At 39.1% G+C, this 27,842-nt stretch overlaps 2 protein-coding genes and 1 pseudogene across 3 annotated transcripts; 2 read left to right on the plus strand and 1 right to left on the minus strand.

The window, feature by feature from the left end:
- Nucleotides 1-1,042: 1,042 nt before the first annotated feature.
- LOC144647976 (adenosine receptor A3-like) lies at nt 1,043-2,637 on the minus strand (annotated as a pseudogene).
- A 678-nt stretch (nt 2,638-3,315) lies between these two features.
- Nucleotides 3,316-3,672, plus strand: LOC144644396 (uncharacterized). The gene has a single exon (XM_078503875.1). It carries the CDS (start codon nt 3,316-3,318, stop codon nt 3,670-3,672), a length of 357 nt encoding a protein of 118 aa, XP_078360001.1.
- A 7,409-nt stretch (nt 3,673-11,081) lies between these two features.
- LOC144655200 (uncharacterized) lies at nt 11,082-26,378 on the plus strand. 2 transcript variants are annotated; one of them, XR_013571067.1, is made up of 10 exons: nt 11,082-11,450; nt 17,275-17,636; nt 17,720-17,869; nt 18,305-18,425; nt 18,925-19,049; nt 19,237-19,359; nt 20,073-20,195; nt 20,398-20,520; nt 24,110-24,235; nt 24,441-24,556. XR_013571067.1 is itself a non-coding variant. In XM_078515454.1 (10 exons), the coding sequence occupies exons 2-10, from the start codon at nt 17,309-17,311 to the stop codon at nt 25,887-25,889; spliced, it is 1,767 nt and encodes a 588-aa protein (XP_078371580.1). In that variant the 5' UTR covers nt 11,082-11,450; nt 17,275-17,308; the 3' UTR covers nt 25,890-26,378. The 2 variants fall into 2 exon arrangements, 1 of the variants encoding a protein (XP_078371580.1); XM_078515454.1 differs by lacking the exon at nt 24,110-24,235 and adding an exon at nt 25,564-26,378 and having other exon boundaries at nt 24,441-24,788.
- Nucleotides 26,379-27,842: the final 1,464 nt, after the last annotated feature.

Raw genomic sequence — 27,842 nt, forward strand, 5'->3', positions numbered from 1 at the left:
TGATCCTAACAATGCATGTTTTGTTTATAAGTAGGTTGGTACGTGGGAAGATAGAATAGAGTTCAGCAGGCACGCCATAAAAACTAGATTTAGGCAAGCCTCAAAGCGGCGCTCGCCAGTTATTTATTTTTTAATGGACTAATAAGCAGTCGGCCAAAAATATTAGCAGTACGGTGTACTCATCTGAAACTGTTGAACTATGGAATAAATTTTTCAAAGCATTGAACGGGTATTCGCTTAAAACAACACGCAGATAAATAAAACAAGCACAAGGGAAGCTTTAGTGGAGAATAATTCGAGCGTAATTTGCGTACAAAACCTTTTTGCAGAAAAGAGAAACTATAGCTTTGTTAATGACAATGATGTGAATAAACATTAAAATACATTATTGAGTATAAACTCATTTCTATTTCTAGGATATGAATCATATTTTGATTGCTCCAAAAGATGTTAATTTTGGGGTTATGCCTTTTTCTTTATTACGGCTGTCAAGCACGCATGAATATCTTACTTACATTGTTATGCCTTTCGAATCGACCAACGGATATTAAACAACGGAAAACCTATTCGAGTATTCAACGGAAGAACCATCCGTTGGAAAAGCCTGAAAGCGTGCCAAGAAATTCTTTGGACTTAAACTAAACAAAGGTATAAGAAACATGTGTATACTCCTCACCATTTCGCCCTTGTTTTTTTTTTTTTTAATTTTCGAGGAATATTCACATTCAATTTTCATGTTCCCGTTTAACCCGTTTCGATTTATATTCAAGCGATGGATTAAAAGTTCACATTACAGCTAATTTTGAATTCACATGAAGTTTCTTATCAGTTAAATGCTTTTGTAAATGAAAACGTTGGAAAGATGGTTAATTAAGTTTCACCATCCGTCCCGAAGTAAATTTTATCTTCCACAAATTTGACTACTGATCAACAAATAACCATCTGCTACTTTTTTGTCTTAAATTTCAAATTAAAATGTTGGATAGTATACTCTGCTGCTTCTATGAGTTAACAATTAAGGGCGGCTGATAAACGACTTAGAAATACACCCTGTGGATGCCAAACGTAAAATGTTATAATGAACTGACGGTTTTTTCGACGTATATAAATGATTCTCTTCCAAAAAAACGTTCAACTTTAGAATGAACTTTCCCAAACGTTAAACGAGGTTGGTAACTGAAAAAGAACACGTAGCCGGCATCGATCGAAGGAAAAAAGTAACGGAAAACGGGTCCTGATAATCATTCAATCATTATATTGATCAACCACAGAGCATTCAACGGGATAACCATTCGTTCAGATATACCTGAAAGCATGACGGCTTGACGATTTTTAGGAGAATTGAATGTTAAATACTAGACGGTCATCGATCAAGCTACGATTCCTTGGCATTTTTGCTGTGTATAGACGGCCTTTACACAAAGGTAAAGAGTCAGTCTAGACGCTCCCGACCGCTTTGTTTTGAACTCTTTGGCAAAAATTATTCTCTCAAAGATTAAATAACGGCAGTATTTACTGTTAGTGACAATAAAATTTATGTACAAAATTCTATTTCGTTTCACAAGACAGTAATAACAACGTACAACAACCACGCAATACAGTGTTTTACTCGTTCAGTTGATAACAGTTTCAGTGGTATCCATAACTTCCAGTTCAAAAGCCAGGTTTATGTGACTGGAATTTGTTTGTAATGTTCTTAGCTGTGTCACCGGCGTCACACCAGCAGTCGCGTTATTTTCTCTTTCATCTCCATCGTCATTTGTCGCCGCTTCCCTTCCAAGACAGCACAAAGCCAGCGCTTGTTTAAACTCTGGAATTCTTAATGCATACACAATTGGATTTACAAAAGAGTTCGAATAATTTAAAACATTCACCATTAAATAGAATCTCCACGGTATCGGGACATGGAAGACAATGATTAGAAAGTTAAAAATAACTAAAGGGAGCCACGACAGCAAAGCAAGAACAGATACAAACAGCTAGGTCTTTGTTAAACGTTTGTTTTGTGAGGCTCTGTTTTGCTGCTGGGAAGCAACACTTCCGCGTTGAAATTTTCTCCAAATGCCGATATTACAACCGCAAATGGTGAATGTAAGAATCAAGGTGTATGGCGCCCATGCAAACACAGCATGTTTGAATGAAAGGAAGTTAAATAATACGTTGAAAACTGTGGAGATGAGGATAGCTAAGGTCCACACCGTAAATATAACAATGCGGTATACTCGCATTGACAGTGTTCGGTGCCTAAACGGCCAATATATGGCGTAAAATCTCTAGCCAGATATAAAAGCCGCATAAATTAATGCGCCTTGGGAGAAAACGGTGTCGAAGATTATGTTGAAAGTTTCAAACGTAGTGATATTCACTCCTGTCCATAGCTGAAAATCATCCCCTAGTATGAAAATGTAGCCAGGCAGAGACAACGCTCCTAGCATCAGATCAGCAAACGACATATTGATGACTAGAAATAAACTTTTTTTTACGAAGCGTCTTATTAACTGCAAAGAGAACAATGGTAAGCTAGTTTCCAAAAACAATAAACACAGATGCCAAGATGAAAGCGCAGCATCAGGCGATGCCTTCTGCCTTGGAAGGAACATTCATTGATGCAGACTTAGCCGCTGACGTGTTGTTCATTTTTGAGTTTTAACTGACCGATGAAAACGTTTTGTGGTTTCGTTGATGTGGACCAAACTTCCGATTTGGCTTAAAAGCATTCATAGTAAGTTATACAGTTTTTTAACTTTGTAAGATAGCCAATCATCGCTCACCAAGCCTTTTTGACGCAACCTGCCTGACTGAATTATAACGGAAATGTGTGTTTTTTTTTTAAAAATTTAAATAAATTAACATAGAAATAAGAAAGCAGGTGTTTACGTCGTGCCCCCTTCTTTGTCCGTTTATCGTCGAATGTGTTTCCTAATTTTAGGTCGGTCGGTCGGATTAAAAAAAATCCTTATAAAATAATCACGGGCAATTTACTGGAAGTAGGAGGGCCGGTCTTCACCTTGGGCTGACACTCTTACCGTGGTGGTGAAGCTTGTGTGTCTCCGTGATCCAGAGAGCTGTGCCGGCGGGGACTTTGGTCCCTGGCAGATCTAACCATGCGGGATTGGTGGTAGGGTTGAGGCCAGACGAAAAACAGCCCCCCCCTGGTCCTCCAGGTTGGGGGTTAACGGCGGGCTGATAACCCGCTACCGGAAAAAGAAACATATTTAATTTATAGTAACCGAAACTAGAATTACCACTGCGCCCTATCGGGAAGCAGGGGTACAAGACGTTAACACCCAGTTGGAGCAACGTTCGAAGCAAAGAATGACGCATAAACCGCCGACGAAATTGCTGTCACCAAAAACGTATGTGAAGATCGGGCAATGTATCGTAAGGACAATGTTTGAGACTAGTAAGTGTGCCCAGGTGATCAAGGAAATGCAGAGGTATGGTATTAGTATTCTGGAAGTAGGTGAAATGAGATGGAACTCTTGTAGGAAGTTGAGGATAGCTATAGGAAAAACTGTGCTGTACTCAGGACTGGATGAAGGTGAAAATCATGAGAGAGGAGCTGTCCAAAGAAGTTGCACAATGTCTGCTGGAATGAAAAGTGGGTCTGAGAGGAAAATCAGAGCCGGGTTCAACTCGAGGTGGCAGCAGGTCACCATCTTGCAATGCTAAGCATCAACAAATGAGGCAACGGAGGAGCAGAAGGATGATTTCTACGCAAGAGATGGAGGAGCTCACTGCGGGACGTTCGCGTGTTGCGTGGGGCAGACGTTGGGTCTGACCACCACTTGAAGATGGCAAAAGTCAGGCTAAAAATTGTTAAAGTGAGAAAGGGGAAAAGTGGCCGAGTGCGTTTTGGGGTCAGCAAGCTTAAAGATCTGGAGGTTAGGAACGCATTCAAGCTAGCGCTACAAAACATATTTGAGGGTCTGCAGCAATTGATGGAGGAGGAGGAACTGTCAGTGGATGATGAATGGAGACAGATCGAACAAAGTTCCGTGAAGACCTTCGAGCAGGTGCTTGGTGAACGACGGCAAACAGGAAGAAGTGCATCAACAAAGACCACCTGGGAGATAATCGAGCAGCGAAAGGATGCAAAAAACACCACAAACATTACCAGAACAAGAAATCAGAAGAGAGATGCAACTACAAGCCTGAGGTATCGAAGGATGAATATCAAGGGGAAGAGTAGGTGAAGGAGAGACAAGAGGGTGTATGTGGAATCAGATGCTGAGAGAGCTGAGGAGGCTGGAAAGAGAGTTAATGTGCAGACTTTGGACAAGATCGTCAGAAAGCTTAGTGGGAGGTTCCAGAATACGAGTAATCCAGTGAGAAACAAGGCAGGAGTATTTCTCAGGACAGCAGAGGAGGAGATGTACCTGTGGAAGGAGGACTTTTAAATAGTGCTTAACCATGAAAGGCCCCTCAACCCGCCAGAGGAGAAGCCAAATGACGAACTTAACATCAGGACAGGTTGCATCACACGTATTGAAATCAAGATTGCTATAAAGAAGTTAAAAACCGGGAAGGCTGCAGGATGTGACAATATGCCATCAAAAGCAATTAAGGCGGGAGGGGACACTTCAGCGGATGTTCTTCTGGGCCTCTGCAACAGGATATGGAGTGAGGTAAAGATACCAGACGAGTGGAGGAAAGGTCTGCTTATTAAGCTTACCAAGAAAGGTGATTTGAGCTACTGTAAAAACAGGTGTGGCATCATGTTGCTGAACATGGCAAGTAAAGTGTTTTGCAGAGTGATCCTGGAGCGCTCAAGATCGAGCTGAATGAAAAACTGAGAGGGGGAACAGGCGGGCTTCCGAGCTGGTCGAAGCTGTACGGATCAAATAAAAACACTGCGGATTATTGTGGAACATGGCATCGAGTGGCATTCCTCCTCGTAATCATCTTTATAGATTTCAAAAGGCCTTCGATAACTATATATAGTATCAGCAGAGAGGTTTTGTGGAGGTTGTTCTAGTACTACGGGATGCCTGACTAGATAGTCACCATGATCAGAGTTCTCTATGAGGGTTTTCCCGCACAGGTGGTACACGATGGACAGAAGACGCAAATATTTAACATGAGGACTGGGGTAAGACAAGGCTACCTTCTAACTCCCTTGCTGTTTCTAGTCGCCCTGGACTGGGTGACGAGGACAGCCTTTGACAGGAAGAGAGGTATTCAGTGGACCTTTACGACATCCTTAGAAGACTTTGACTTTTCCGATGATCTGGCTCTACTGTCGTACAGAATACAGGACATAAGGAATAAGACATGGGCCTTGGAGGTGCCAGATGCGAAGGTAGGCCTAAAGATCAATGCCACCAAGACAAAGCTGATGCGTATTGGTACCAAACCTGGCGATGGTGTGTCGGTCGCAGGGGAGCGGAATGAGGAAGTGATTGATAAGTTCACATACCTCGGAGGTATTGAAAGCAAGAAGGGAGGCACTGACGAGTAGATTCAGGCACCAATTGAAAAGGCAAGACAGGTATTTGCGATGCTGAAACCAATATGGCGATCTACGGCACTAACAACCAAGACCAAGTTGAGAGTCTTTGGGTCAAATGTTAAGGCGGTGCTCCTGTATGGTTCTGAAACAATGGATTGGAGTGAAGGTTGCAAGGGTTCATCAATAAGAGCCTCAGGAACATCCTGCAGATTTGGTGGCCTAGAAATACCAGCAAAAAGGAGTTTTGAAGACAAGCAGGCCAGCGACCGATAGAGGAAGAGACAAGACAAAGAGCTTGGGATTGGATCGGCCACACGATGAAGAGACCAGATGGACATGTAGTCATGAGGGCATTAGAGTGGAACCCATAGGGGAAGCGAAAGAGAGGGAGACCCCAGCACACCTGGAGAAGCACGAGAATGGCAGAGTTGGAGGGGGACACCTTACGTGGAATGAGGCAAAGGGCACTGCACAAATTAGGGTAGGTGGTGCGCGCTAGTTGAGGACCTATGTTCCACTTAGGAAGAAGAGGATTAAGTAAGCATATAGGAGGCCCTGTACCCAAGCATCATTGCCGTGGATGCTGGAAACAACGAGAAGTGGCTACAAAATCAATATGGCGGCAACGAGAAAAGCGAGAAAATATCAACCACAAACGGTTCCTTGCGATCCGGCAGCATCCATGAGTACAGTCCGACCTCTATTAAGCGACCACCCTCGGGACGGTTGGCCGCTTAATAGAGGTTGGCCGCTTAATAGAGGTACAATATAAATTGGATAGGAATAGCAGTAAACATGGTTCTATTGACTCTATATAGTAAAATGCTTTTACAAAGTGAACATATATGAAAATAAATCCAAAATTCATTGTAACAAAACATCAAGTGCATTTCCAGCCCATGCATAGTTCCAGCTTTAACACAGAGGGCATGTAGTTGAAATGTACAGTGTATTTCTTCGGGTTGATAATGTACAGAAAAATATGCGTCAAAACATCGTTGAAAAGTTTCTTAGGCCTTTTTGCATCAACAGTAAGTATGCGAAAAAAGTGTGCTCAAGATATTTTACCATTTCGCTAGGAAAGATATAATTTGCTGACCGCTTAATGGAGGTAAAACACCATATAAATAATACACTTGCGACAGCAAAAAGGTGGCCGCGGCTGCTTAATAGAGGTGGCCGTTGAATAAAGGTATCAAATACAGCAGTTTAATGTCAAATAAATCGGGACTTTGGAAAGTGGCCGCTTAATGGAGGGTGGCCGCTCAATAGAGGTCAGTGGCCAGGATTCACAGTGTCTCATTTCATTTATTTGTCATGACTGAGGATGATTCTAAACTATAATAGAGGTCGGACTGTATTTTTTTGTGAAAACGCAAAAGTATATGGGCCGATTGGACGACGGTAAACGGAGGAAAAAAAGGGGACGGCCTTACTACATTTTTGCTTTTTGGATTAAGAAATAATTTTTATCTTCGATTAATCCGTTCGATAAAATAACGTTTGATTTTACGATGGGATTACAGTGCATATTTTCACTTAATTTACAATGTTCGTGAGGCTGTTAGAAAAGGGATTACCATTGCAATAAAGGAGAACTGAAGATAATTCAGATTATGGTACAATTATTATATTTAGAGTAGATCACCAATTAATTACGTGCACGTCGTCACCTTCATCGTTGACTCAGTTTTCAGTTATTAGGATGCGCTATCCTTAGCTTATCCTTCGCGTACCTCATTTCATCTTCGGTTGTGTTTGTCACCTGTTTCTTATCTGCACGAAATGAGACGGGTCGTCTCTTCTGCAAGACGACCCATCTTACGGGAAAACAGCTCGTGACATGCGAAACGGAAGTGAACGCGATTTACAGGAAGTAAAATTACACTAATGTGCTTCTGAATACACTTGACGGATGGTGAACACGATCGCCCCTACAAATGACCGCGTGGGATGCTAGTGAGGACCCGAACTAAGTTTTGTGACCTTGGGTGTTTTGTGCAAAATTCTTTCTTTGTTGACCGTCACAGTGTTTACACTTGCTTGCCTATTTTCTATGTACATCAGTGCTGCCTGCATTTGAACTTATTTTGCGAGTCTCAGCCTCAGACGGATCGATCTCGTGCGAGGAGCTTTCAGGTGACCTTGTTCTGCCCTGTTTTTAATGCGCTTCAATGTGATGTCTCATTTGAAGTAGCCGAGCTACTTATTTAATCGCTTGTTCCGCTGCATTTATGTTTTTTTTCCGGCCGAAATCCATCTGTATTCACAGGCCATAAAATTTGGAGTCTTTCAATTCAGTATGCTCTTGTTGGCCACATGTATGCAGATATCTTCGCACTGTTGCATCCCTCAAATGACACCAACCGGTGCAAATCAGTCTTTGTGGCTTGTTTATGCTGATCCTGTGTTTCCGTACTGTACGTTCGTCATATCTTTCCATGATATATTCACTTTTAATGGAGATTAAGCGAGGAATATTTACCAAGAAATGTCTTTTCTTACTCGCTTTCTTCACGTCTTTCGTTCAGCTTACAACGCGCCAACGATTTTGCCGCCATTTCATTCATCACTTTAACAATATTAAAGAAAAGCTGAAGAAGTGCGTTTTCAAAAGTTCCTACAACAACAAGCTTAAGCTAGGCGAGGATTAACTTAAACAATTATTTCATTCACACTTGTTGGATATGAAATGATTATAACCCAACTCGCGCTGCGCGCTCGTTTATTTATAATTTCAGTATCACCTCATATCCAATCGCTCCTGGAATAATTAATTGTTAGTAAGAGCAACCATTTCCGGAGGGCGGACTCTCATATGAATGAGACGGGGATGATCGTCTGAAAATTTGATATAAACCCGTAAAGGAGACAAAGCTGTGGGTGGACGAAACTTTTTTTGAACCTTAAAAGATTATTTTTCATGCCTATTTTTCAGACCGCAACACAGTATGACGTGCGTATACAGTAAAAACCCGCGTATAAGAACCTAACATTTTAGAACCTGTTAGGCTAAAATTTCATTTTTAAGCTCCCTTCACATAAGAACCATTTTAGGCTAAAATTCTAAAACAGGTTCATATTTTCAAAAAAGAAAAAAAATTATCTTCTTCCAATCCTCTGTCAGTGGACATTTTTAAAGAGGAACTTTGACATTTTATCTTGTTATGTTGTTTTGTATACAAGATTTATTGGGAATTATAGTAAAGGTTACAGTATAGGATTGATTTTAACAGAATCAGATTAAAATAGTATAGTATTTTGCTTACCGAAGCCTCCAAGAATACTGTTATTGGACATTAAAGACCAGATCATTTAAAAATTCTACTTTATTTCTTGAGCAAAAGTTATAATTAAGAACCTAATTAAGAACCTAGTTAGCCTAATTTTACACTAAATACCATTTATATAAGAAACTGTTTAGGCTAACTTGAAAAAACCTAGGTTCTTATATTATACGCGGGTTTTTACTGTATACGATGACGCGCGTGTGCGCTTGTTTTTAGCTAAGTCGAGTTTTATAGCTGCAAGTTCCCGTCGTTTACTCCGAGTTGATTATAACCACTTGTATCCAACAAGGTCGAATGGAATAATTGTTTTATTAAATTCTTCTTCAAGTATAAATCGACTGGACATTTTATTTTGATGTAAACAAAGTAATAGTGCAAGGAAGCTGGAAAATTTGTGGTGCGGCGTTCGCTTCTTTAGTTAAATGAAACACTCAAGTAAAGCGAAGGAGAGAGTATTTCTTTCTGAACGTTTTCCTCGAACAATCTCCTCGAAAGTCGTCTATACATCCTGGAAAATTGTGACAACAATTAAGGTTTGCGGAAAGATCGAAAGCGATTACTTTTCTGGAAATTATACTGCCTTTACAAGTCGAACGAACTATAATTATTATGCTGAAACTGAAACGAAATTGAGCCCAGAGTCTAACAAGTTAATTGATGTATAAAAGGACAAGACCAAGATTGAAAGGTACAAACTTTACTGAAGTGTTGAGCTTAATTTTATGTCGTGCACTGAATGAAATTCTGCCAATTTCCCGGTCTTCCCGTAAATTATTTGCTGCTGTTCTTCTTCATTCAGTCGCTCTTGTTGCCAGTATTTACAAGTATCTTCAATTAAACTTTACGCATCAAATAATCAGTTTGTTTTTGCGTAGTTGAGTTAACAATGGCATTTCTGTGGTTTAGTGTAGTTTAAAGGAAGGCACTGCCGATTACTGTGTTTATAAGCTTGAAGCTCACCAAATTTGCTGTTTTCAGCCAACTTTGGAGCAGCTATGTTATAAAAGAATTGGTTCATGCTTTTAGCTGTGCGTACATCGAGTTATGGATGCACTTGGAATTCGAAAGTTTGGAGAGCACTCGAGAAGCTAGAGTTGCTCTCGGCTATCGCCTCGAGCAACTCTTAAGCTTCTTTCGTGCTCTCTAAACCTCCCGCGTGCACCATAACTCGATACACGCACGATAAGCATGAACCAATTCTTAAATAATCTATGTATGACAAAGTTTGTGGCCGAATTATTGAGAGCAACAGAAAATATCAAAATGGTAAATTTTCTGCAACTTTAAAAAAAAGGGGTGGCCAAATTTTTGATATAATTCAATAAACGCTGTCAAACTTTCCCCGATCTGGGCAAACCAAGACTTTGTTTGTTTTAATGTTTAAGGTAAAACTTATTGGAGAGTTCCTTCACGTATTCCTCGAGAAAATCATTGACCAATGATAAAACGAAACGGAGTGATTTTTACACAGTACGAAAAATTGAAAACCTAAGCATTTTCTCGTTTGCTCGATCGAATTTGGCTGCGTTTAAAATTTTCGTGTTTCACTCACTTACGAAAGTGATTCCTCTTGTTTGCTTACCCATTAGAGAGCATGAAAATTTAATTCCATAATCAAATTGAGGAAGTCCAAACCAGACAATAAATTCAGACACCTGCTACTACAAAATGTTCCTAAACTCACGCACGTTTGCTAAACCTTCAACGCTGTAATTCAGGTACGAAAAGAAACCAATTCGCTTTTCAGTTTTAAACTTTATCTGGAGTTTTTAAAAGGCTCAATTGGTGAATTAACCATTTGAGATTTTTCTATTCATTTGTTTAGAGCAAATTTCATTTTTAGAGTTCTAGAAAACAACAATATACAACTTTTCAGAAATGACAAAATTTCTTGACTAAGCATCCTTCTCAAACAAATTAGTGCAGTTCTGCTGTCGAAAGCGTAGGCATAAGTCAATTAACTTTTTCGCATTTAATTAGTGAAACGTTCACTTTAATATATTGATACAAAAAATATTTCATTATCTTTATAAAGATGAATCTTTCTTCAAAGATACTGTTTTACTGCATGCAGTTTGAGCTGAAATTTTGTTGAAAAATAAACCGTTCTCATAAAGGCGGAAGACTTTAAATAACACAGACGCTCCAGGTATGTGATCAAAATAAATAAAGCTTAAGACTTCTTTAAATTTAATTCGGACTTTGGATAACACAGACACTCGAGGAATGTGATCAAAATAAATAAAGCTAAAGACTTCCGTAAATTTTTGTTCGGTATCTATTGCATTGCCAAGATTCACCGGGAGCTTTCTTGCAAAATATATCATCCTAGGTTCTGCACAATAAGAAAGACAAATTGGTCATTAACCTAATTTAGGGCGGCTAGGATGTTTGCTCACCTTCCAATATTGCATGCCTAAAGTGCATTAATGGTACACATACTGTTGACATTAGAACCTGTTTACCTGCGTAATATATGACGCGAAAACGTTGAGATATCTGTTCACCAAAACTCAAAGAACATAATTTCAAATTGGCGTAGCGAAGAAAACCTGCTACAGTGCAAGAGCCAGAGTCACTAGCGTTTAATGGCATAACCTCAAGAGTTCTATACCAGTCTTGAAAACAGATAACTGGAATCTCCTTAAAGAGAAAAAAGTTTTGCGTCATATTCATATATCTGGAAGAAAAAAAATCGTTGGGAGTTGGTAAGTAAGGCTTTCACTGTTTTGTTATTATCGCGATTCAAACCCCATGGTTCGGAATATTTTGATTATAATAACCAAACGAGAGAGTATTTAGCCTTTGAAGAAAATAATTACTTGAAAAAGATTTGGCGTGATTTGATTGCTTGATTTGGTCACAAAATCTTCAAGCTTGTGATTTTTATTTTGAAAACCAAAGATAAATGCATCCAGAGTTCTTATAAAATTTCTTTAGCAAAGACCTAATCTAATTTCAGAGAAGACTTAAGTGTCATGGTCAGAAAAAATCAAAGAAATCAAAGAAATTTTGGCCACAGTCCAAAAACTCATACTTTGTCAATTTGAAGGCCTAGGTATTTAACTGAAAGATATGAAGTTAGTTTTTCGAAATATTCAATTTTACGGCAGAAAACCACGAATAACGGTAATCGTACCGGAAGCTCAAATTTCACTTCTTGACAATCCGAAATTTCACGCTCTTCAGCTTCTTGCTACTCAGACGTTTCAACCGCTGTAAATCTTTCCTTACCTTAGTTGCATAGATTGACTCTTCCTTTATCGAAATATAGTTAGTATTTTTATCTCTGATTATTTCTGAGCCAGCTGAGCCTCGATTAAGTAGACACATTTTTCTCATTTAGGAAAAAGGCTAAAATAATCCAAATTCAGTGAGGAAAAAAGCTGACCGGTAGTGCTTCAAATCTTCTGATATTTTAGCCAAAGAGAGTCCAGTCGTTGAATTTTAGGTTTATGGCTTCAAAAGTGTAGGATCTAGTAGCAGTTTTGAACAAAGGTCGATCAAAGGTCGACAAAATTACAATTCCGCGGCTTTGAAAAGAACAACTGAAACACGTGACACGAAACACGCAATAGAGTAATTTGTATATTTTTTGGGCAAAGACAACACGGTAAAATTAGCTTTGAAGTTTTATACGTTTGAGACTTTAGAAAAATAGTATTTATCCTAAAGATTGCCTACAATAGAAGAAATACCAAAAATAACAGCACTTGAACTCTCCCTGATGTTCGTCACGCACGAGCGACTTGGAGTTGGAGCCGCGAATGACAAAAATATTTTCCATTGATTCAAAGTAAGTCATATTCTGAAATAAGGAAAAATCTATTTTCTTTAAACTTTGCCCACAAATCTGTCTTAACTAAAAAACGAAACAGCTTTCATTTTCTCAAGTATCGTAAGATATATTTTTTAAGATTTTATTCATTTAGACCACAAAATGCAACCGGCCTATTTTTAGCAATGGCGACAAGTGAAAATCGAGTCACCGCTTCAAAAATTTATGCTCCAACTTTAGACCTTTATCTGTATAAAGCACACAATTTTGGTTCGTTTAAAAGAAACTAACAATACGAAATATTTTTGATTTGAAGTCTACTTGGCCATTGACGCGAACGGCTCAAAAAAATGGCACATTTTCAACGGATCACTGCGCAAAAGTCCAACTACTTCCGCATTACATTTGTTTCCATACCAACTAAAAAGAAGTCAAAGAGTATGAAAATGGAAAAATATGTTGTGGTTGAAGCGAGCTTTTAGTGCAACCAGGCGGCAACTTGGCTTATGTTGCGAACATGTTTTGTTTACATTGCAACAGCGGGCAGTTGCTCACGCGAAACGAATTTAGCATAAACAACACAATATTTCGTAAACATTGTAACCTTACAAAACTTCTTTATATCAGCTGACACAATAAAACATCATTTAAGACTCGGAAACCTTAGCAGCTAGTCAACAACAAAAAATACTGTCCCCTACCTGCAAGACAACAAATTTCAAATTTCCACATTTCTTACTGGTTTTCGTCAACCATCCGCTGCAAGTTTCAAACGGTAAACATAACACATAAAATCTTATTGAACATACCACATGATTGTGATAACTTAAACAAATGAAAGAAAGTAGCGGGAAACACATCCCAAGAAATTAACCGAACACAATAGATCGGCTTGAAAGGTGGATTAAACGTTGCGTCACGCAATCCAACCTGAATCCAGCTGCGTCAAACAAATACATCGGTCAAAAATATTTACAGCCGATATTTTGGACAGTCCGATTCTTGGACAATAATTATTCAGTTCGCCCATAAGGCAGTTGGATTCAGGTTAGATTGCGTGACGCAACTTTCAATCAACTGTTCAAGCCGATCTGTTGTGATCGATTGACTTCTTGGGATGTGTTGCCCGCAACTTTCTTTCATTTGTTTAAGTTATCACAATCATGTGGTATGTTCAATGTTATGTTATGTGTGTTATGTTTACCGTTTGAAACTTTCTGCGGATACTATGGTTGACGAAAACCAGAAAGAAATGTGGAATCCAATAACATGGCCATGGCGGACCTGACAATGAATTTTGTTGTCTCACCGGCTTGCAGGTAGGCGACAGTATTTTTTTTTTGCTGACTCGCTAGCTGCTAAGGTTTTCGAGTTTTAAATGATGTTTTATTGTGTCAGCTGATATAAAGAAGTTTTGTAAGGTTACAATGTTTACGAAATATTGTGTTGTTTAAGCTAAATTGGTTTCGCGTGAGCAACTGCCCGCTGTTGCAATGTAAACAAAACATGTTCGCAACATAAGCCAAGTTGCCGCCTGGTTGCACTAAAAGCTCGCTTAAACCACAACATATTTTTTCATTTCCATACTCTTTGACTTCTTTTTAGTTGGTATGGAAACAAATGTAATGCGGAAGTAGTTGGACTTTTGAGCAATGACCCGTTGAAAATGTGCAATTTTTTTGAGCCGTTGGCGTTAATGGCCAAGTACACTTCAAATCAAAAATATTCCGTATTGTTTGTTTCTTTTTAACGAACCAAAATTGCGTGCTTTATACAGATAAAGCTCCAATTTGGTCCAGGAGAGTTAAGACAATTCCTAAAATTGGAGCATAAATTTTCGAAGCGGTGACTCGACGTTTTTTTCCTATTTTCACTTGTCGCCATTGCTAAAAATAGGCCGGTCGTGGTCCAATTGAATAAAATTCTTAAAAAATATTTCTTGCGATATCTGCAAAAATGAAAGCTGTTTCGTTTTTTAGTTAAGACAGATTTGTGGGCAAAGTTTAAAGAAAATAGATTTTTCTTATTTCAGAATATGACTTACTTTGAATCAATGGAAAATATTTTTGTCATTCGCGGCTCCAAGTCGCTCGTGCGTGACGAACATCAGGGAGAGTTCAAGTGCTGTTATTTTTGGTATTTCTTCTATTGTAGGCAATCTTTAGGATAAATACTATTTTTCTTAAGTCTCAAACGTATAAAACTTCAAAACTAATTTTACCGTGTTGTCTTTGCCCAAAAAATATACAAATTAGGGCCTGTTTACATGATTCCGGAATGACTTTCATTCCGGAACGAGTTCATTCCATCCCCATACATTTCTCTGTATCTGTTTACATGATACCGAGACGAAAGTCAAGTCATTCCGGAATGAGTTCATCCGGTTTTCATTCCGGAATGAAACTTTCGTTCTGGAATGACATTTCATTCTGGTATCATGTAAACGCAGAACGAATTTCGTTCCGAGATGAAATCACAACTCATGAAACCACATACGGACTCCACAGTTTGAATACAGACGGAAAAACGTAATAGAATTCACTATTTAACCCAATGAAGCAGCTCTATGGTCAAAGTACTCGTTAAAATTGCAGATACGGCCATTAATAGGCACAAAAACATGTTTGCGCGAAACATGCGCAATCTTGTTTTGATCTCGCGCGAAAACCGCGCACGTGAAAATGCCTCTGGTTGAACCAGTCGACTCTGTCATGTAAATGCAGAACGAACCTCATTCCGGAACGAGTTTCGTTCCGGAATGAAAGTCATTCCGGAATCATGTAAACAGGCCCTTTACTCTATTGCGTGTTTCGTGTCACGTGTTTCAGTTGTTCTTTTCAAAGCCGCGGAATTGTAATTTTGTCGACCTTTGATCGACCTTTGTTCAAAACTGCTACTAGATCCTACACTTTTGAAACCATAAACCTAAAATTCAACGACTGGACTCTCTTTGGCTAAAATATCAGAAGATTTGAAGCACTACCGGTCAGCTTTTTTTCTCACTGAATTTGGATTATTTCAGCCTTTTTCCTAAATGAGAAAAATGTGTCTACTTAATCGAGGCTCAGCTGGCTCAGAAATAATCAGAGATAAAAATACTAACTATATTTCGATAAAGGAAGAGTCAATCTATGCAACTAAGGTAAGGAAAGATTTACAGCGGTTGAAACGTCTGAGTAGCAAGAAGCTGAAAAGCATGAAATTTCGGATTGTCGAGAAGTGAAATTTGAGCTTCCGGTACGATTACCGTTATTCGTGGTTTTCTGCCGTAAATTTGAATATTTCGAAAAACTAACTTCATATCTCTCAGTTACATACCTAGGCCCTCAAACTGACAAAGTATGAGTTTTGGGCTGTGGCCAAAATTTCTTTGATTTTTTCTGACCATGACACTTAAGCTTATGATTTCTAATGCAACCAATGAAACCAATGCCTAACACATTCAGAGTCCATTTAAAGTACATTAAGCACTTTATATTTTTGGAAAATCCTTGAAACTAAAATTTACCTTTAGCTGAAGGCACTAAGTGAATATTGCCGCGTATTAGAAACTGAAAAGTGAATAAATGAGTCAGTCATAGAAAAGAAAAAAAAAACACTGTGAAGAATCATGTGAATCGAAGCGCGCATTTAACACGCAATCCTAGTTCAGCTCATTTTCGATGAAAACATCATTGAATCGTCCATTTCAGGGGTCCAAAAAGGGTAGTGAAGAAAACTTAAGAATGTTTTGTACTTTAAAAGGCAAAGGATGTCAAACGACACAGATTTGTTTTAAATTTAGGAATAAAAAAGCAGTCGAGTTTGTCCGTTGTTTAAAGACTTTAAATCATTGCAGGTGATTTTTTTGGTTTCATACGGCACTGTGTCCTCTTGTATCTTTCATTGAAGGTAAAGGAAGAGTCTGAAACGGACTCCCGAAAGTTGCCTATATACTGCCAGAGCTTTTTTATGTTAAATTTAACGTTTTACGTGTTTTGCACCAATTTCACAGGCCTTTTGGCCGTTTCCTTTATTAAATTCATCCTTGAGCTTTTCTACACAACCACAAAACGACGAATAATTTAGCATAATGCTTTTTAAATAATTGATTATAGTAAGAACAAACTTTAGCTCAAGTGAACAAAAAGCTGTATGATAAACGACACTAGGTTAAAAGGCAAACAATACCTGCATCTTAAAACTGACGGAATGAGTAAATTTAAAAATTTACAAAATTGAACTTGCATCTTAAAATTGACTGAATGGCTAAATTTCGAAATTGGCGGAATTGAAACTGCATGTTAAAATTGACGGAATGGTCGAATATTTGAGACCATCGCATTTTATCATCGAGTTACGCTTGAGATAAAACTAAAAACGGTTTAGAATTAAAGCAACTTATTACTCCACGTGGTATACATAAGCAGCTTGAACAAAATCAGGAAGTGAAGAGTTCTACTTTGAAGAAGGCGAAAAATTGAATTATAGCTTTTTCTTCTGAATTCAGTTGACAAATAAAAAACTTATAACAACTTTAAAAGTTGATCTATAGCAATAAAAACGGCTGATTTTGTATGACCAAAATGGGACATAAAACGAACGCTATTATTACCAGATGGGCGTTTCCGAACTTTCAATTCGACAAAATCCAGAAAATTGATACTTAACATGCGCCTAAATATTTTACGGGTTTTTGAAAATGAAATAACGTTCTCAGATGGGAAAGCGTTATTTAACCAAATATTCATGCCATGATAATATCTTATTTCCAGGCGTTCGGATGCTATAACCGAGAACAGTGCTGAAATGGCCATTAAACAAATCTTCCGCATTCCGGTTTTACTTATCCTGAGTCAAATGTTCTGTGGAATAGTCGCTCAGCAGTGTGTCCCAGAGGAGGAAGAAACGTCCATCCTTGGCATGATGCTACGACGACACATCTATAGACGGATCACAGGAGCACCCTTGGGCGATGTGTGCTTGTACGCGTGTATTAATGACGTCATATGTCAAAGCTTTAATTACGTCATCTCCAAGGACATGTGTGAGTTGAACAACCGCACCAAGGAAGCCAGACCTGAAGATTACGTTCCTGACTCTGATAGATATTATTTTGGGCGAAAAATGTATAGAGGTTAGTGTATGCAACTAAACTAAACAATAATGCTGCAAAAAGAAATTGAAAAACAGCAAGTTATGTGGCATTTTGCTTTACAGCACCACTGGGTTCTACTCGTCAACTGCCCGCTGAAACGTGCAAAGAAATCAAGTTGAGTGAAGGAGACCAAGCGGTCAGTGGCGAATACTGGTTTGATTCCATTATACCTGGCGAGACTGTACTTGCTCACTGTGACATGAAGACAGAAGGTAACTGAAATTGCAAGCGTATCTTTGCATTATTACTGTAGTGACGATGAGCAGTGTGAAAAAGCCAATGCCTTACAGTGCAACTACTTCAACCAAGGCCACCTGACAAAACTGTGCAAAAAAGGGAATGAAAACCTTGTATGTTAACAACAGATTTTCCACAAATTGTGGATCTACACCAGCTGCATGCTACAAAAGCAATAACTTTGTAACTACTTTTTTTGCTTTAACATGCAAACACTATTGGTAAATTTGTGAAGAAGTTACTTGGGTGGCCTTGGTTGGAGTAGTCACACCGTAATATGACCGTAGATACGAACTATAGGCACAATGAATGTTAGCCGCAATGAACGCTTTGTTTGCGATCGACCTGGAATGGTATATTGTACTCTTGCTGCTGATTTCTCCTGCAAATCTTTTGAATTTACTTTGCAGATTTGGACGAGTGCAGCGCTTCTATCCCCGTCTGTGATGCGAATGCCGATTGTAAGAATACTCGAGGCTCCTATCGTTGTTCATGCAATGCTGGATACACTGGAGATGGGAAAACTTGTGCTGGTGAGAGAATAGTAGAAAAATTCAAAGTTTATTAGAGGTGTTATTAGTAAGTGTCGTTCCAAGTATCACCTACTGCATCTCGGTCTGGGGATCATGTTTCTTGGCCACATTTAACAACTTGGAACAATTACACATCAAAGCTGCAAAATTAATCCACAAGCTACCCAGTGAAACACCTGTGAAACACAAGTGCAGTGCTTCTGACGTTCTTCAAATTGTAAAATGAAAGCCTTTAAATTATATTTAAAAGCGAAGGCTCGCTTCCATTATGTACCAAGTGTACAATCATTCTCTACCTGATAAACTCACATCCCTGCTCGGAACCGTTACGATGATAAAAATTAAGGCGCACCAATGACTTTTCTCTTATACGTTATAGTAGTCTACTCGGCAGGAACTTGACGACGTCTAGGCTAAGCTATGATTCTCTCATTATCTTTGATAACGATATTTTTATTATCCTGTTATTATTTTTATGCGTATTCCTAATGGCTCCTTGACATTGACGAGTGCAGTGCTTCCAATCCTGTCTGTGATGTCAATGCCAACTGTCAGAACACTCCCGGTTCTTATGTTTGTGCCTGCAAAGCTGGATTTACTGGGGATGGGAAAACTTGTACCGGTTAGTAGGGATTTAAGTTTTAGTGCAGCTTTCTGAGGGCCTTTAATGAGGTAAACGAATAGATTTCCTCACCGGGTCTAACACTCGCTTCCCCTGGACGGCTAATAGGGTATAAGGTATTGTTCTTTGGTTATTTTACATAAAGATATGCCTTATCATGTTCTTCCTGTATTTTACTTTCCTATAGACATTGACGAATGCAGTGCTTCTGTCTCCGTCTGTGACGCTAATGCCAACTGTCACAACACTCCTGGAGATTATCGTTGTTCATGCAAAGCTGGATTTACTGGAGATGGGAAAACGTGTGCCGGTGAGAGAATAGTAGAATAATACAAGGATTAGTAGAGGTTAAAGCCTCAGTGTAGTTTTCTAAGGGCCAATCTGATAAGATAAAGATCTCCATTTCATTACTGGTCCTTGCACACGCCTCGTCGTGACGACGTCTAGGCTAAGCTATGATTCTTTGATTATCTTTGATAATGATATTTTGATTATCCTGTTATAATTTTTTTGCCTACAGTCAAAGCTCTTTTAGCGCACAGTCTCGTAAGAGGGCAGCTCTACCTACGGTGGCCTTGTTTGAAACCCCGTTTTACGCTCCCATACAAACTCTGTATTTTTACATTCTCCAAAGCGGACATTCCCTTAAGCTGCCGCAGTCACCTTCACAGATTGCGACTTAGACTTTTTCTTTGTTTTAAGCTCCCGTTAGCGGACAAGCCAAAGAAAATCCTATTAACAACCTCTGTATATTGTTGTTATCAATCAAATTCGCATCGTCGTTCGTCACAATGATTTTACAGTAATTACCGAACCATATTTTAGTGTTTGTTTTGTCGTCAACCGCGTCCATCCGGTTATTGTTAGCTGGGCAAGCTTCCGTAAGCAGCCATCAATGCCCTACACTTCTAGAAGCCGCTTACGAGAACCATTCTCGTAAGCGGCCAGCTCCAGTTTTTTTGCGTCCCGTGGGTGTCCGCTTACGAGAGCCTCGACTAATGGTTCTTCTTTTCTTTATTATAGACATCGACGAGTGCAGTGCTTCCAGTCCTGTCTGTGACGTCAATGCCAACTGTCAGAATACTCCCGGATCTCATGTTTGTTCCTGCAAGGCTGGATTCACTGGGGATGGGACAACTTGTACCGGTTAGTAGGGATTTAAGTTTTAGTGTAGTTTTGTGAGGCTCTTTAATTAGATAATGAAATAGATTTCCTCACTGGGTCTAATACTCGCTTATTCTTGACGGTTATTGTGATATAATTTATTGCTCTTTGGTCATTTTAGATAATAATACATCTTATCATATTCTTCCCGTATTTATAGTTGTTGTTGTATATTTTCCGATAGACATTGACGAATGCAGTGCTTCTGTCCCCGTCTGTGACGCTAGTGCCAATTGTCAAAACACCCCCGGTTCTTATGCTTGTTCCTGCAAAGCTGGATTTACTGGGGATGGAAAAACTTGTGCCGGTGAGAGAATAAAAAATAACACAGAGTTTAAAATGAGTTTTGAGGCTATTTTGATTAGATAACGAATTTTGTTTCATTACTGGGCCCAATACTCGCCTCGTGACGGTAATTAGGCTAAGTTTGTTTTCTTTGGCTAGATAAGGATATTTTTTTTATTTTTATAAGGATATTTTGTTGCGAAGATTATTATTAGATTTAATGATGTTATCTTTGTTTCAAAGAATTGATGATGAAATCGTAGTGAATTTCGTCGTAGAAGAGCAGGAGATTTTAAGGTCGATCCGCCAATTATATTGTATTGGCTTTTCTAATGGCTTCTAAGCAAGGGTACGCTGTTGGAGCTTGAATGCTGAGAATTGATCCGGAAGGAACGCTTAAAAGAAACCAATGAGCTGAAAATTAAACCGCGAAGAAATCTGAGAACAGAATTGAAGCAGTACTGAACAAATAAAGTGACGTATTCCAAGGGATTGGTTGCTTTCGGGACAAGACTACAGGCAAAAATATAGAAGTCAAGCTAGAAATGGACCCCAGCGCAACCCCTCTGGCTCAGAAACCACGCCCTGTACCGTATCTCCTGCAGAAACCACTTAAAGACTGGCTTGCTGAGGGAGTAAAGGAGGAGATATTTGAGAAAGTTCCAGATAGAGAGGCAATAACGCGGTGTTTACCTCTAGTTGTTCAACCAAAACCCAAGTTTACAGATCAGAAGAATGAAGAATTAGAGTACCACCTGATCAAGACAGGCATTGACATGAGAATTCCAAACCAAACTTTGAAACGATGCCGGTGTGTCCAGTCACAAAGAGTAGAAGACTTCATCTACCGCCTACATGACTGCACGATCTTTACAAGGCTGGATCTCAGACAAGGTTACCATCAAGTAGCAACATCAAGTAGCAACATTCAGCAAACTTAAGGGAAACTGCAGATCACAGAGACTGGTGTTTGGAGCAAAGTCCTCGCAAGATGTCTTCAGCGAAGCCATGTTCAGAGTCTTTAGAGACATACCCCACTGCCTAAACCAAAGAGATGACATACTCATGGGAGGAAGAGATGAGACAGAGCACAAAGAAGTACTGCAGCAAGAGATCACGGAATCGAATTTAACCGAGAGAAATGCCAGTTTGGGAAAAAACGAGTTCAAAGTAAGAGCAATCAACGAGTGTGGAGTGCCTGAGAACAAAGAGGCTGTGCGAAATTTTCTTGGAATGGCAGGCTACGTGGACAGCTTCTTCAAGAAACTATGGAGCGATAGCATCACCGCTGTACCAGCTAACCAGAGAAGAAACGAAATTTCACTGGGGGCAGCAAGAAGAAGCAGCAAAGACCGAGAAAAGGTACAGTGGAATATCAAATAGGCCAAGAAGAGGTTGAGAATCTACTGACTCGGAGCACCCAGATTCACCCACAAGCCGCTAGTACCTTTATTCAACAAGGTAAAGGCGAAGGTGCCACCCAGAATTGAGAAAAGGATCATGGAAATGCAATACGTGGATTATGAGTTAGTGAACGAACCAGGAAAAGACAACCTTTCCAGACACCCTCTGGCTGAGACAGGAGGTTACAAGACTGAGAAGATAATCAGAGAGGAACATCAGAAAGATGAGTTTTTAAAGCGATTAGCCAAGAGGATTGATGAAGGGGACTGGGAGAAACACAAGAGGGACAAAGACCATGAACCCTACTTACATGTGGAACAGGAGCTATCGGTTGCAGAAAAACTCATCTTCAGAGAACACCGAATAGCACTACCACCAGGTCCCAGTTGTTCAAAAGGTAAAAAACGGTGTCCAACGGATAAATCACTTTCCGGTGGATAGCGCAGTATGTTTTATTAACACTTTTCCACTGGATAGCGGTTTATCCGGTGGATAGCGTTATCCACCATTTGAACTGGGCCCAGCACTACAGGGGAAAGTAGTCAAACTAGGACACAGCCTAGGACATTTAGGAAAAACTAAGACCAAGCAAATGCTAAGGGAGAAATACTGGTTCGCACTTATGAACAGCATGATGGACACAACTATCGACTTATGCTATGAGTGCCAAGTATTTATAATTGCAAGCAGAGTAGAACCCATCAAGGAGACCAAAATTCTAAGCCGAAATTGAGACACAGTATCCATAGACCATGGTGGACCATACCCAGATGGTCACTACAATCTCTTCACGATTGACAAGAGAACCATCAACTGACTTCTAGACTAAAAAGGAGAGATTGAAGCAGTTCTTCCCACCTATGGAACTCCAAAGAGAATAGAGAGCGACACTGGACGGTCTGACCCTGTCCAGCTCTAAAGAATTTGAGGAATTTGAAAAGCAGGAAGGATTCCAGCCCCGTAGGGTAACACCCCTTCATCCAAGAGCGAATGGCAAGGTAGAGAGATTCATGCAAACCCCAAACAAGGCTGAACAAATTGCAAGTCTACAAGGCAAAAACCGTCTTGAGAGGCGAAAAGCGATACAAGGCATGCTTATAGCCTGCTGATCAACACCGCACCCAGGAACAGGAGTCACTTCTTAACCTGAGCCGTAGACAACCGAGAAGGATAACATTATCGACCGTAGATATGCAGAGTACACGCAAAAATAAAACAACAAAGAGAAGGAAGAAAGACGAGAGTAAACAATCTACTACTAGGTGACTATGTGTTAGTCAAGCAGCCAAAGAAAAACAAGTGGAGCACACCCTACGAACTTGTATTCTATATTGTGTGCAGCATCCAGGGTTCCCAAATAACGGCCAGACGTGTTACAGATGGAAGAACAGTTTGCAGAGATGCCAGCCAATTTAAACTAGCAGACGCAATGATTAACACCACAGATGAATGAGAAAACACAACTACCACATGCAACAACAGTTCCAGATTTAAGATTCCAGGAAGCAGAACTCCACTCAATGTACCAGCCAATCAGATTACAGCCAATGCAGAGACACTGCAAGAACCACCCAATGCAAAGATGCTACCAGAAATGAAGGCTGAACCGACACAAGTAGCAGAACATGACAAGCCAGTGAACTAACCAGCAGTAACTCAACTCAGATGGGAAAGATGCAAGCCGGCATACTTTTAGGACTATGTGCTAGCTTAGCAAGAAAGGCACTTTCTTTGATTCATTATTTGATTTGAACATCCATTAGCACTGTTGCATTTGAATGTTGTTAGAGTTAAGAGCTTTTTGTTAGTTTGGGAGGGATGAAGTATTCCGATTCGAACATAACAATCATTCTATTTGTTATGCATGGCCACACAGCCCCTCAGTCATCCAGGTTGATTACAGCATAACCATTCTTTTTGTTTGTTGTGCATCGTCACAGAAGCCCTTTGCCATGCAGGCTTATTACAGCATAGGTATTTGGAATATAACAGTAATATGCTCTCTTTAACTCGACAGTTTGCTATAAAATGATTTACATTGTGTTAATAGCTCGACTATAACCTAGGTGCACAATCATTAATACAAATAAATGCTTCCGAAGTGGTTCAATTACGACCTCAAGACTGTGCCCATTCCACCAGTCTTCCTAAGTTTTTTTTGATTTGCTTGCATGATAAATAATGGTTATAATTTTATATTCAAACAGATATCAACGAGTGTCGTTCGGGATCATTTACCTGTCATGCACAAGCTTAGTGTGTGAATGTTCCTGGTTCCTACACCTGCAGATGTTTGCCCGGATATGTAGGAGACGGTAAAATTAACTGTGCTGGTAAGGTGCAAATATTCTAAAAGTAACATTTCTTGACTCGATTGGACTCCTTCTATTCTTTTTCTCGAAGAGTGTTAATTGGTAGTCAGGATAATCGAATATCGACACTGTTTTAGCTTGGTTAGGAAACATACTATTAAGTTTTGCGGAATTATTTCAAAACTGCGTTTTTGCTTGTTTTAATCAAAGTAAATTGTTTTAACAGTTGTGCGCCTGACGGCTACAAGTTCCTGCGCAAATCTCTTGACCATTCGGTCCAGCACAAGTGGTTTGATATATTCAAACAAGAATGGAACCTACAATAATTCAATGAACTGCCAGTGGAGTCTCTCTGCGAACGCAAACTTGGAGCTTGAATTCTTCAGATTTGACACTGAAGTAAATTACGATTTTGTTTATGTGTACAATGGCGGATCTTCATCGGATCCCCTGGTTGGCAAGTATAATGGAAGTTCTCTACCTGCAAAGATAAGAAGTACATCTAACAAGCTCTTTATTGTGTTTACAACTGATGGGTCTGTTTTAAAGTCCGGATTTGCTGCAAGTTATCATTGTAAGAAAAATAGAAAACGCATTCCATTATTAAAATTTATGACATGCCTTCCACTCTTTCCACGATTTTAGCAACAAAAGTATTTAACAGGCCACTCTTTAAGAATCCACCAAGGGTTTTATTTCGTAGGTAGGCCGATGGTAGAAGAAGCAGTATGTCTAAGTTTTAACAAAGTTACAATATTTAAAAATACTTAGATCTAAAGTAAATGAAATCTGTGTAAAATAGGAAAATACAAGAATAACATTATATTTAAGTTAGGCATCCCAAATAATAAGACAATGCCTTTCGCTGCTTCTGTCCGCGTTTTGGGTTGATGTAACAAATATGCTTGTCTTCTCTGTGTAAGTGTCGTTAAGAATAAAGATGTTTACATATATGTTTTTAAAAAATGTAAAAACATAATACAGTGCAAAAAAGTGACAACAGCAACAAATCAAAACAAAAACTAATAAAGCTACAATAAACAAACACATAAAAAGACTCGATTTATGGAACGTTTGGCTCACTGCATTTGGCCGTGCATGATAGTCTGTGGTCGACAAGAGGTCCACACCATATTTAACATGGCCTGATTGGACAATAGATCGGCGAGTGTTTCAATAACTATATTTTTTAAACATTGTAATACATTAAAATAAATATATAATATTTCCAGTATAACTTTCGAGAGCTGAGGCAAAACCTTTATAGGGTAACGTTCGCAAAGCAATGCTGATATAATCAAATACAATATGTCTGTAGATCCCAATTGTATATGGTTGTTTTGTTTTAGTCGCTGACACAATTCGCCTCGTCGGTAGTACACCATTAGCTGGAAGGGTTGAAGTATTCTATGGCGGCCAGTGGGGTACAATTTGTGACCATGCTTGGGATATGAATGACGCTAACGTAGTCTGCAGGCAGCTTGGTTTCCCACAAGCCTCTCAAGCAAACCGCGGCGCAACTCATGGTCAGGGATCTGGTCCGATATGGATGGATGACGTTGCCTGCTTGGGAAGTGAGTCGTATATCTATGAATGCAGACACCGTGGATGGGGAAACAATGATTGTATTCATAGCCAAGACGCTAGTGTACAGTGCTCTTCTACCATTCCTTGATCGAATATACATCATAACGCATTTTTCATTTGCCATTAAAGAGCAGTTTTCAATTGAGTGTCGTAAAACCAAAACCAAAGAAAAGAACTCAGACAATTCAGTACACCAATCAAAACTCGAAGCAAATACATGTAGCCAGCAGAAAGCGCGGGAAAAAGGGCGCAAGCGAGTCACGATTGGTTTTGGATTTACTTCCAGGTTCTGATTGGCTGAAAAAGTGGCGCGAGAGTTTTAAACCAATCACTACGCGTACTAATGCAGAACTAATGCAAACGCGAATTTCTTTCGACACTCAAGTGAAAACTGTGTAACAATACTGTGTAATTAATCCTTAGAGAAAATTTAGGTACACAAATTCAATGCACTTTAGTAAAACAAGCCTATCAAATAAAAAGGAATTGAACTTAATAACGAAGATATTTGTTTAGAAGTACTAATTGGCATTGATAATGATGTTTACTCTCACAGTTAATTAAAGTAGCTATAAGAGTGACAGTGTGAATTTTCTGAGAAATATTAGCAATGTAGCAGTATTTTTTTTTTAATTTCATGTCAGCATTTTAAAGATTGGTATTGCCAATCAAGTAACAACGTGTTCAACCCAATTGCCATTTTCTTCTTCTTCAAAATCTACCTTATGATGATATGAGATCAAGCGAACAGAGAATATTGTTTCTCTTTCTGATTTTAGTCAATTCTTTTTTCATTCCAATTTAGTATGCAATAGCTTTACCCAAATAGATGAATCCAATAACTGGCTTAATCAGATATGACGGTTGACACATGGTTGTGTCTAAAGAAATACCGCTTTTTTGCATGAGAAGAAGATGCAATTTTTTGATACTGAACCGAAACTGACTGGTTTTTTTTTTGTTATTTGGTTGCTTTGTTTTTGTGCTTTTTAGGTTACATGGTACAGAATTTCTGACAACAGATGCGCACGAGACCAGAAAACTCTATTTGACCTTGTAATTTGCTGGGATATTTCAAAGTTAACGTTACATCCTGTTTAAGACGGAATCCGCATTCCATGATTCGAGGGTAATTTTGCCCGCCAAAACAAAATGACAATGAAATGTGACGTAGGATAAATAGGAATAGGTCTGAGCAATCCTCTTTTACACATCTTGTTTAAAGGAAAACTGTACAAAACTTTTATTTCAAAACCGTTTTATAATTGAATTCTTACTCTTACTCTTTAGCTATTATTTTGACTGCAGTGCTCGGTGCGACCTCTGCTACCTGCCTTATTTTTCCATGCACTGCATGCTCAAAATTGAACACTTATAATTCTTATTTAAACAATTAAACAGTTCTTAAAAAAGTGTTGTTATAAATTTAGGTTAATGTGACAACCATGAAAAGGAGTTCAGAGAAGTTATAAGATCTCTCCATTCAGATATACAGATCTGTCACGCAATATGCTGTCATGACTAACACTCTTGCGTTACATCTAAAGGTCAAATTCACTCCTTGCACCAGGTAAGACGTGCTATTCCGGGCCAGCCAATCACATTGCCGCTGTCTCTTTACGTCAATCAACTCCAAATCTCTGAACTCCCAAAAGGGTTGTCACAAAAATTCTCACTCACCCAACCCTCTTGTAGTCATTTGGGTATAGTATTAGCAATACTGTATATCTACAAAAAATTATACTGCTATATACAGGTTTTTTTTCTTGGTTCCAAACGTTGTAGATGTAGTTTCCCAGCCTTGAGCTGTTGGACTCAAGCAGCATGTCTGCTTATTGAGACATTGTTATAATTATTACCATTTGTGTTAAGCAGCATGTCTGCTTATTGAGACATTGTTATTATTGTTACCATTTGTGTCAAACTTTTGGACTTAAGAAGCACTTCTGCCTTTTGAAACATTGTTAAATTGCTACCATTTGTGTCAAGCTTTTGAACTTATAAAGCAGCTTATCTGCTTTTTAAAACATTTTTTAAAATT

The sequence above is a fragment of the Oculina patagonica genome, chromosome 1 (assembly GCF_052425735.1).
Source record: "Oculina patagonica isolate OP01 chromosome 1, crgOcupat, whole genome shotgun sequence".
Taxonomy (NCBI): Eukaryota; Metazoa; Cnidaria; class Anthozoa; order Scleractinia; family Oculinidae; genus Oculina; species Oculina patagonica.

What these genes read in the sequence shown, in the direction of transcription:
- LOC144655200 (XM_078515454.1), top strand. Translation starts at nt 17,309, where the DNA reads ATGGCCATTAAACAAATCTTCCGCATTCCGGTTTTACTTATCCTGAGT. An exon ending in CTGTGACATGAAGACAGAAG is followed by an intron (nt 17,870 to 18,304) that starts GTAACTGAAATT and finishes TTTACTTTGCAG; the next exon opens with ATTTGGACGAGTGCAGCGCT. An exon ending in AGATGGGAAAACGTGTGCCG is followed by an intron (nt 19,360 to 20,072) that starts GTGAGAGAATAG and finishes TCTTTATTATAG; the next exon opens with ACATCGACGAGTGCAGTGCT.
- LOC144644396 (XM_078503875.1), top strand. Translation starts at nt 3,316, where the DNA reads ATGACGCATAAACCGCCGACGAAATTGCTGTCACCAAAAACGTATGTG.